Source organism: Echinops telfairi, unplaced genomic scaffold (genome assembly GCF_000313985.2).
Source record: "Echinops telfairi isolate 266 unplaced genomic scaffold, ASM31398v2 ScPeMD7_3533;HRSCAF=4204_0, whole genome shotgun sequence".
Classification (NCBI taxonomy): domain Eukaryota; kingdom Metazoa; phylum Chordata; class Mammalia; order Afrosoricida; family Tenrecidae; genus Echinops; species Echinops telfairi.
In genome coordinates this window covers 31,271,872-31,283,117 of record NW_022107431.1, presented here as the reverse complement: position 1 = coordinate 31,283,117, position 11,246 = coordinate 31,271,872, and the positions used below count along the sequence as shown (strand labels likewise).

Here is an 11,246-nt window from a genome sequence, read left to right as displayed (position 1 = left end):
AGGGATTGTTTTTCCAAGAATTTGTCCATGTCTTCAAAGTTGTTGAATTCATTGGAGTACAATCCTTCGTAGTATTGTGTAATTATCCTTTTGATTTCATTAGGGTCTGTGTAATGTCCCCTCTTTCATCCCTTATTCTTGCTATTGAAATTTGTTCCCTCTTTTCTTTGGTTAAGTTTGCCAGCGGTCTGTCGTTTCTGTTTATCCTTTCAAAAAAACCAACTTTTAGCAGCATTATTTTTTCCCATAGTTTTCTTATTTTCTCTTTCCTGAATCTCAGCTCTGGTTTTTATTATTTCTTTTCTTTTGCTGTTAGTGGGGTTGTCTTGCTGACTTTGCTCTAGTTGTTGTAAATTTTGTGCCAGCATAATAATCATGAGTCTCTCTTCCTTACTCAGGTGTGCAAGTATTGCTATGAAACTTCTTCTGATAACTGCCTTTACTGTGTCCCATAAGTTTCGGTGCATTGTGTGCTCATTCTCGTTGGTTTCTAGAAATTTCCCAATTTCATCTCTGATCTCTTCCAGTACACACTCCTTTTGCAGTAGAGAGTTATTCATCCTTTGATTGTTTGCTCTTGTTTTCTTTGTCTTACTTTTGTTGATTTCCAGCTTTACAGCACAGTGGTCAGAGAGAGAGGTCTGCATAATATCAATGCGCTTAAATTTATGTAGATTCTCCTTATGCCCCAGCATGTGGTCTGTCTTCGAATATGTGCCATGTGGGCTTGAGAAGAATGTGAATTTGTTTGTATTTGCATGAAAAGCTCTAAATATCTATCAGGTCAAATTGTCTAATTGTAGTGTTTAGATCTCTAGCCTCCTTATTGAGTTTCTTTTACTGTGATCTATCTTTCTCAGAGAGCGGTGTATTGAAGTCACCCACTATAATTGTTGAGGCTGTGATTTCTTTTCTCATCTTTTGGAGTGTTTGGTTGACATATTCAGTCAGTCTCTCATTTGGGGAATATATGTTTACAATGCTTATTGGTTCTTTGTCTACCATTCCCTTGAGCATTATATAGTGTCCCTCCTTATCTCTTTTTATGGTTTGCACTTTGAGGTCAATTTTATCCGAGATTAGGATTGCAACCCCTGCTCTTTTTTGAATTGCTGTTTGCTTGGTATGCCTTTCTCCAGCCTTTGACTCTCAGCCTATTTTTGTCTGTAGCCTTGAGATGTGTCTCCTGTAGGCAGCAGATTGATGGGTTGTGTTTTCTAAGCCAGTCTGCTAGTTTCAGTCTTTTAATACCTGAGTTCAGGCCATTGATATTCAGGGATATGATCTCCATCTGCAGACTCTGTGATGTCATCTTATACCTTTTGTGTTGGGTGTTTTCCTACTTTCCTTTCTCATTAGTGTGTTGTGCATGTGTGTGTGTGTATCATTTTTGACTTCCTTCCATCCTTAATCCAATGCTATCTTGGTGTCTGTTTTCTCTTTGTTGCTCTCTGGGTGAGGTTGTTCTATGTGGCGGTCTCTTATTTATGCTTGGTGAGTGTTGTTCTTCTGCCCATACTGGGTCGGCAAGGATCTTTTGTAGGGCTGGGTTTCTTCTAGCATATTCTTTGAATTTTTCCTTGTTTGGGAAGACTCTTACTTCTCCGTCTATCTTGATCGATAATTTGGCTGGGTAGAGTATTTTTGGGTTTGCATTGTTTTCCTTCAATTTTTGGAATATGTTACTCCATTCTCTCTTCTTCTTCATAGTTTCTGCTGATAGGTCTGAGCATATTCTTATTTGGGAACCTTTATATGTAATTGCTTGTTTTTCCCTAGCTGCTTTCATGATTTTCTCCGTTTCCTCAAAGTTGGATACTTGAACTATTATGTGCCTTGGTGACGACTTCTTGGGATTCAGTCTAGTTGGTGTTCTTTCAGCCTCCTGAATGGTTACATGGTTTTCATTCATTTAGCTGGGGAAGTTTTCCTCCAAGAATTCTCTCACTATTGTGGCGATGAATTCTTTGTTGTGTCTTCCTCCTGTAAGCCAATACTTCTTTAAAAAAAAAAAAAAATCCAGTAATTCTAATGTTCCGCTTCATAGCATCAGACATAGCTCTTAGGTTTTCTTCAGTTTCTCTGATGATCTTATTAGATTTTTGTTCACGTTTGTTAAAGTCTGCTTGCCTGTCCTCCAAGTCACTGATGCAGTTCTTGGCTTCCTCCAGTCGATCCTCGAGGTCTGTGTTTCTGCTACTGGTTTTTGTTATCTCCTCCCTAAGCTCCTGTATTACCCTTTGGTGTATGACCTTTATCTCCTCTATCATTTCATCCTTTTTCTGTATTGTTTCCCTCACATCCTGTATGACTTCAAGCATCATTCTGAAAATTTCTGTTGTAGCTCAATGTCTGCTTCTTCTATGCATGTCGTTATGTTCGGGACATCTTCTGCCATTGCATTTTGTTTCTTCTGGTTTTTTTCTTTGAGGTTATTGGGCCTGATGGCTGTTTATGTTGCGTTGTTTTAGAGGAGCCAGGTGCCATTTTCCAGGGAATCGAAGAGCACTGGATGTCTCTGGGAGATTTGTAGGACTGCTTCTTCGAACTGCCTACAGCTAATTTCACTATGGAATTAACCTACCTCTTTATTCTCCTGTGGCTTCCCTCTCAAGGGAATGCCCCAGAAGGCTGGTGAGTTGCCTGCTTTGGTGTGGGGAGCAGAAGTATTTCTCTCAAGCTGTCTCCCCCCAAAATATGTATTGAGAATGACTGTACACTAGGCGGTCAGCGAAAGTAGGTCAGAGGTTATTCTTCTTAACATCAGCCATCTAGAGTGGCCAGACTGTATAGTCTGACTCACCCTAAGCAAGGCCCAGTCCTTTCTGTTATTGTTCCCTTGAAGCAGTGCCCAAAGGCAAGCCCAGGACCACTCTAAGATGACTAAGCTTAGGCTACCATCTTGCCACACATGCCCCCCTATTCCCTCCTCTTACTATTGTGCATACACCCCTAGGTCATCCCCCTCCTATTGCTTGTATTATTTATGTTGCTACCCCTCCCTATGACGTAGGTTATTGTCTGCTATCGGGGCTTGCATGCCTCCCAGGGTAGTAATTGTCTGTTTTATTGTATGAGACACCAGAGTGATCAAACTTGTTCAAGGATGAATTGTACTGCCCCTCTCTGTGATGAATAATGCTGTGATGTATCCCCCTAAAGTAATATGATGCATGGTTAGGAATAAATAAGGAAGCTCCCTGGTTCTCGGGAGGGTGGCTGAGGAGGACCAGGCAGCTGCTTCTACTCCGGCAGCTAAGTCCCCTCCACGAGGACCATCGAGTGGGGCTGAGGTGAGCAATGCTACCATGAATTGCGTCTGACTCCATTACTTGACTCCATCTTTTAACTCTCATGCTCTCTATAACTTTACTATAATCTCTACTTATTATCGCTGTACAATTGTGTCTACTGAACCTGTGATGTTTTGTGGGGTTCCCTCTCCCCTTTAACCCCACACTTTGGTGTTGTGGAAGTTGGGCAGAGGTTCCTGCAGCAGCTTGGAACATTGACGAGTGTTGGCCTAGCTGCCTTAGGCCCCCGGGCACACAGGCAGGAATTCCCTCGCTAAGAAGTTGGGTGGAGTATCCCCTGGTGGAGGTTGGCAGGGCTTTTCCCAGCCTTGGGCTAGCTGCACAGGGTCGAGCTCACCTAGCTGGGTGTGGTACAGGCGTTAATGCCCTACGCTAAGGGGAGTTGTCTGGAGGTCAGCAGTGGAGTGTGAGAGAACAGGAAAGAGACAAAAAGGATTAAAAAAATTAAAAAGTATGTCTGCTGAGATATAGAGAAGAGAGGGAAACAAAAGTAGCAATATAACTGAGTCCTGATCCCTGCCCGTGGAGCTGCAAGGGTTTAGTCCCTGCCGTGAGGCAGGCTGTGGCAAGCTGTGGCTGTATTGAGATTAAGCCCCCAGGCAGGCTCCAAATGGTCCCAGCTCTGGCAGAGACAGTGGCTTGGCTAAGGTCAAGCCCTAGCTGTCCTCTACTGTGACAAGCCAAAAGCCCCCAGCCCCTCAAAACCCCAATGGGTCTGTGCCTACGTATCTTTGTGATGCACCTCCTGTGTTCCAGCAGTGTTGAATTTCCCTCTAAGCAACTTTCCTGGGCTTAATTCTGCCGAGTTCCTCTGGTATGTGTTACTCTGTCACCATCGTCTTGTCCTTTTGCATTTTTTCAAGCTTACTTCAGCAGACTTATGCTGTACTTTCCCTTTTGTCATTAGCCACCTTTGAAGGAAATATTTGGGAATTTTAAGATGGTTAATCTGACGGACACATCTGGGATTTAAGTAGCGACTTTTGTTTGTGCTGCTTTGTTTTATGTTGTGCTGGTTTGAGACTGTTAGACTGCTTTAATTGTTGTCACAAAGAGTATCATGCAAGAAAGCGGGCAGTGACTGCATAAGCCCTTGAGTTGACTTCAGAACTCTGAGTGTGTGATCTCTCTGTGCCCAAGATGGAGCCTGTACGGACCAAGACTGCTTGGGGACACCTGTTGTGTGGACACTTCTATGCATCACTCTTAATTAGGCAGTTACTGTGAAGCGTGCCTTGTAGGAAAACTATTTATCTTTCTTTGGTGTAACAAGGTCCTCTAAAGTAAAAGCATTTTTTAAAATGAATATTTTAACTTCATGTGGTGTTATTAAATTAGATCATTTTAAAGGAACTCTGATTTGATCTTATGCCATCTGTATGGTCATGAATTTGATAATTTCATATAATAAAGAATTTGAGGGAAGGAATTTAATTTGGACACATTTTTGTGCTTATAACCACCTTGCAATCAAAATCTTTGAAACTACTTTAAGTTAGATGTTACAAAATCTGTTTCAGTAAGTATTTGGCACAGGTTTCACAGCTGAAGTTTTGCAGAGGGTAAATGTTACTAACTGTAAAACAAACAATTGGGCTGCTTATCGTTGCAGCAGTAAGAGGGGTTTTTTTTGTTTTGTTTTTTGTTTTTTTGATGACTGGTTTGATGATTCATTCATTGGAGAATCAGGCTTCCAGGCCCAGGACAGATTCAGTTCTCCAAGCCACACGGTATTGAAAAAGCTGATGCTCATGTTTTTTTTTTTTCTTCTCAGCAAATTGCTACCATTTCCTAACATTTTGAATCTTCATGAATGTCACAAAAGTTTTTTATTTAATATGTTTCTAGTTTACTTATGTTAACTGATAACTTGGTCACAATTCTGCTTCTCATTGATCAACAACGTGAAACGCTTTGCCCTTAGCCTGAGCATCTTTGCTCTGACACTGGTCAGTTCAAGGAGGTAGCAGTCTCACCCTCAGGGACACTGGGAGTGGCCTGGGTGGGTGTGTGGGGGCCCTTAATTTTCATTGGAATACTAGGGATGCGTGGTCATGTGCCATACCCTGACCAAACTGGGCACGTTTTTTAATCTTCATGGGGTCTATGTGCCCTCCTCATGGTCCCTTGCCTGGTTCTGTAGCCCCATTTGCACCTGCGATGACTTGATCTGCAGCCAGCCAGGCTTGTGTGACAAGTCTCCTTTGTTTTACCTGCTTTTTCATTTAGCCACGTGGACACCATTATGGCCTCTGCTGGTCTTCTCCCTCTTTCAAATGATTTGTCTTTGTCTTGTCTTTGTCCTGCTTAAGACTTAATAAGGGGATCTCTACAGAATACTTTAAAAAATAAAAATATTCATAGTCCTCTGATCTTAACACACTGCGCCAGGCTGCTCAGCAAAAGGGAGGTGATTTGAACCCACTAGAGCAGTGGTTCTCAACCTTCCTCATGCCACGACCCTTTCATACAGTTCCTCATGTTGTGGTGACCCCCCCAACCATAAAATTATTTTCGTTGATACTTTATAACTGCCATTTTGCCACTGTTGTGAATGAGGGGACCCCTGTGAAAAGGTCGTTCAACACCCCCCCACCCCCCGCAAAGGGGTCGCGACCCACAGGTTGAGAACCTCTGCACTAAATGATCTGCAGGAAGAAGACATGAAAGTCAGCTTCTGTGATGATTGCAGCCATGGGAACTCTAAGGGCCAGTTCTACTCCGTCCTGTAGGGTTGTTATGAGTCAGAACCCACTCAATGGCCATGGTATTATACTTCTAGTTCATAGCCTCTTGCTTTGTAGATCTAGATTAATTAATTAGAAAGCAAGAGCCAAACTTTTATTTTAAAAAAAGGGTGGGGGGAGAAAGAAAAACTCATTTAATGACCTGTATTTCAGATGAATGTTTTAAATAGAAAATTTTTTTGGGGGGGTGCTGATTTTTCAGGATAATCCTCTGGAATTTTTGTCATCTTTCCTGCTGAAGAAATGTACTAAGAAGAACAAAGACTGTGAAGGAAATAGTACTTGGACAAAATGTGACCCAAAGTCAACATTGAGCTTATTCCTGAAGGTAAGGTTGTCGCTGCAGTTTTCATCATTGCTTCCCTGAGCTGTGGGACCCGTGTGATGAAGGAGCCCACTGACAGAGGAAGCATAAACAGCCTTCATGCCACGAAATACCATGTAACTGCAAAGAATAATGAGTCCACGCAAACACCTTTTAACCTGGATAAATCTAGAGGCTATTTTGCTGAATGAGATAACTCAATTACAAAAAGACAAATACTGTATTGTCCCACTGTATTTTAAATTGAATTTAACTCAGGATTAGTTACACATACAGCAAGCCAAGTCTTTTGAAGGTTACCAGGCATGGGAGGGAGAAGGGGGAGGAATCACTGACTCCATCGGAGACACTAGTTATTTTTGGTGACGGGAAAGAAAGGTAGGAAAAAGAGCAAAGACCTTAAAAGAAATGTAACTTGGATAAAATGTGACCCACAGCCAGCAGTCTGCTGAATCCTGAAGGTAAATTTCTTGCTGCATTTTCACACCATTGCTTCCTCGTACAGTTAGACACGTGTGGTAAGGGAATTCATCAACAGAATGGAGACCACTACTTGGCAATCTCCCCACTTGTCATTTCCCCTAAGAACTTCATTTTCCTGGAAAAGTTCCCCCAAAGTTAGTTTATCATGGGATGAATGTCTTTATCAGAGATACATTACCCAGGAAAGTGAAGGCGTTACTTACACCACCTAAAAATATTAACTGCAAGTCATGCTGGCTTCTGTTACCCCCTTCGGGTTATGTGAGAAGAGCAGGCATTTCTACTCTGTCTTGTGACTGAGTGGAGTCCTAACAAACCCCAAGGAAAGAACTTGTTTACGCAGTTTCACTTTATAGTACAGGGTACTTTTTGTGAAACTGAAGAAAAAAATTTTTTTCCTCTTACTTGAAAGCCGTGGTGATATAGTGGGTTATGCCCAGCTGGGCTGCTAGCCTCAAGGCCAGGAGTTCAAAACCACCATCTGCTCCACAGGAGGGAGATAAACCATGCCACTCCCAGAAAGAACTGTATTTTCAGACACTCACAGGGGAAGTTCTACACTGATCCATGGGGGTCGAGATGTGTAGGAATTGATTGTATAGCAGTGAATTTTAGTGGGTAGAGATTCGATGTTGTAAACTGATTTGTCACTGTCTGGGGCACCCAAGGGAGCCATGATGGTGCCGTGGTTAAGTGCTCAGCTAATAGCCAAAAGGCCAGTGATTCGAACCCCCCAGATTCTCTAAGGGCTAAAGATGTGGCCATCTGCCTCTGTAAAGCTATCAGCTTGGTGTCTCTATGGGGCAGCTCTACTCGGTTCAGTCGGATTGCTCTGAGGTGGAATCCACTCAAAGACAACGGGCTCAGTGTTTGGTCTGAGACCTTCTGAGCTTGATTTTCATCTAACATCTGCAATCACTTGCTACCTATGCATCTATTGGAGCCCCGTGGACTCTTTGTAGTGAATGCCCCTAAAAGGTAAAGAATCAACACTTACATGCCTTTATTTTAAAAAGAGAGGGGTCCACAGAAATGGGCATTTTAGTATTATATTTTTTACTTTACTTTTTTAAACTGTTGTTGGTCTGTTTTTAGTTTTACATGTGGAGAGAAGTGCAGAAAGGTATATGGATTGTATAAGAAGCATTTTTATCAGGTGAGAAAAAAAAAGTAGTGGTGGTGGCCAAGTTTGGAAACTGCGAGCTTTTCCATCTGTCATCTCCCCTCTTTGCACCTCTTTCCCCTGGAGGGAGGAGGGCCTGTGTCCAGGAACGGGTGCTGTGGTAGGACCCAGTGAGAATTGGCGCCCTCTGCCCCTGCTTCCAGGGAACATGGGCACCTCAATGAATGCAGTTCCCTGATTAGTTCAAAGGGAGCCCGAGGCTTTCCATTTTTAATAGAAAACTCAAGAGAGGCGTCAGGTTCGTGAACTCCTTTACTTACTGTGGCTTGGAGATGAACTGCCGTGAGCTGGACTCAACTTATGGGCAACTGGCCATGTGGTTTTGTTTTGTTTTGTTTTGAAGGAAACACAGTAGATAGAGCTGACGACAGGTGGCTACTGAGGACCTCGGAGACCCCAGTCTGTGGCACATCCACAGTCCTGTCTGCTAGTAATCAGGTGTCCGTTTCATTTCTAGGAAATAAATGATGTGGGAGACACCAAGTCAAGTGGCAGGAAAGGCGATGGTCATGTGGAGTTGCTGGTTAAGCTGGTAAGTCAGCTACTGTCTGCTGCACATTCTTGGTGTGTTTTGTCCCTGGCAGTAGCCTGGCGGCCTTTCTCGGTGGCTCTCATTTTTCCTTCTAAGCTTTTAGTCTAGTTTGATGGGAGGGGCTCTTTGGTGATCCTGGCGACGAGTGATGACCCTTGGGGTCCTCCAGGGTCTCCTTGTCAAGGTCCCCTTCAACACTGCATGCTTTCCCTCTGCCCACCTCCTGCTTTCCTCCAGGAGAGGAAGCTCCAGAAGGACTCGGCAGAAAAGCGAACTCGAGTTGTCCAGGAGCTCTTCCAGAGTGAGAGGAAATACGTCCAGATGCTGGAAATTGTGAGAGACGTTTATGCTACTCCCCTGAAGGCAGCCTTGTCGTCAAACAGAGCCGTCCTGAGTGCTGCAAACATCCAGATCATTTTCTCTGATATACTGCAGATCTTGAGCCTCAACAGGTAAAGCTTGGATCAGTCATATTAAAATGCAGTCACATGTAGCAAAAGGAACCCACACGTGGTTGTTTCTCACGAGGCTCAGTCATTCCCTGCCCCTCTTGGAGACCTTGGCCTTCCTACCAAGGAGATGGGATCCTCACCACATCACTCCAATGTTGATTCTCAGGGACTTTATGTGTTCCCTGTGGCCGTGGTAAAAGGAATGGAGTTCAGTGTCTGGGAATTCTAGAATCAATAGACTGTACATGCAACAGACAAAGGGAGGGAGGCCCCAGAGAATTGCTCTTAATCAGCAGTGTTTAGGGGAGCAGTTGGGAAGAAGCTGAAGTCACTTAGTGGTATTGAGAGGGCTTCCCTGTTTCACAGTTCCAGAGATGACAGCCATGGTCAGTTGAGCCTGTGAGGGCGTTCTTGGTGTCCCAGTCAACACCACACAGCTCCAGTGTGGCCATTTAGGTGCCCGGTCTCTCGCCATTCATGGAGTACCAGATATTGGCTCTGGGGCCCTTGGCCACCATGAAGAAGAGGTCTCTTTCAAGGTTGTACTTGATCTGCATCATGGACTGTCATGGCCCAGCAATAGGATGTTGGCGATGATTTGAGAAGTCACTTCATGGGATTAAGTCATGTGGTACCCAGTGAACCTCAGGCTGGGAATCGACATGCTAACAGCATGTGTTCTCAGTTTATAACATGAGAAAGAAAACGGTGATTATTTCCACTGGTGGAAAAGTAAGGCAGACCGAGCTTGCATTTCTCTGCCAGTAAGTAGCTAGGCAACTTGGAACAACTTCCTTAGAATGCTGGCCTCCCAATTCTTAAAAATGATGAAGTTGAACTAAGCTGCTTCCTGCGTTCAAGGCCTGCAGTCGTTGCCTGATGAATGGTCTTAGATCCGTGGGGTAGATGGGCTGTTGAAATAAACTGAGCATTCTCCTCTGAAAACAGTAAGACACCTTGACCTGCCTGCCTGTCAGGCAGTGTACGAATGGGACACTCACCCTGGACTCTGGGCTGCTTATCTCCAACCTATTCATTCCAATCAAGAAATCAAGGTGGAGAGATGGGATTCCACCAGGGTCAACTTACTGCCGAGCTTCCTGGCCATCTCGTGGCTTCATGCCAAGACAAGCACTTGACAACAATAGTCCTGCCTCAGAGGGAAAGGCCGAAAAGGCCTGCATCGATACAACGCCTTTCGTTTCCAGGTTTATGGGTTCTGATTGGCTACTATTCACAGCCACGCTGTTCTCATGTTGCAGGCAGTTTCTACATAACCTGCGAGACAGACTACAGGAATGGGGCCCGGCTCACTGTGTGGGAGAGATATGCACAAAGTTTGCAAGCCAGTTGAACACATACACCAACTTCTTTAACAACTACTCTGTTGTTCTGAAGACCATTGAGAAGGTAAACTATAGGCTTGTCATCCAGTCACATTAGTAGACTTGCTGAGCTTGAAAGAAAGTTTTGTGTGGAATCCAAAAGACTAGGGCTCATAGAAAAATCTTCCCAACTCTCAGCTTCTAAGTTTCTTCTGAATGCTGGCACTTTTGAGGCCTGGAGCCATGATTCGTTTCCTGTGGTACACTAGGACCGAGCTTGGTGCTGGTACAGAACAGTGCCCTGAGTCTGGATCTGGAACAGAATGAATCCCCCTACCAACTGCCATGTTCCCATCTGTCCAAGACACCCTGGGTCCTAGCTTCAGGAACATTTTGAACAATTGAGTGGAGACAAGATTGTGAGCTCTGCTTCCACTCTGCTAAGACAATCCTATGCGACCTTGATGAGTTCCCCTCTCGAAAAGGGGCGTGGGCATTCACAGTTCATGTGTTTCTTGGAATAAGAAACGTAGGAAATCTCACTATGAAATAAAGAATGTCTTTGTTTTGCATTCCCTGTCGAGCTAACCCTGATGCTTGTAAACCCTTTTTCCTGTTGTGACTTTGGCATTTTTTTTTTTTTTTTTAATTTGAGGAATATTCAACCCCTACTTAACTGCCCTTGTGGAGATCTTTTCTGGTTGGGACAATCTCTCTCTCTCTCCCTTCTGCAATTTGTGGCCCTGTGACACACCAGAGCACTTTGCCACGTCACCATTGCTGTGGCTATCTGATTGCCCTGGGACCTGAAAGGGACACCTGGGGGCTGGGAGCCCTCTGGAAAATTCCTCTGATTATGTACAAGTAACATGACTGTCCTTTCGC

At 44.1% G+C, this 11,246-nt stretch overlaps 1 protein-coding gene across 1 annotated transcript in view; it reads left to right on the top strand.

The window, feature by feature from the left end:
• Positions 1-11,246, top strand: part of ECT2L (epithelial cell transforming 2 like) — a 79,329-nt gene that overhangs the window by 49,659 nt on the left and 18,424 nt on the right. The window contains exons 12-15 of the mRNA XM_045294591.1: positions 6,264-6,389; positions 8,510-8,584; positions 8,822-9,036; positions 10,299-10,446. Coding sequence (XP_045150526.1) covers positions 6,264-6,389; positions 8,510-8,584; positions 8,822-9,036; positions 10,299-10,446 — 564 coding nt within the window. The remainder of the gene's footprint in view (positions 1-6,263; positions 6,390-8,509; positions 8,585-8,821; positions 9,037-10,298; positions 10,447-11,246) is intronic.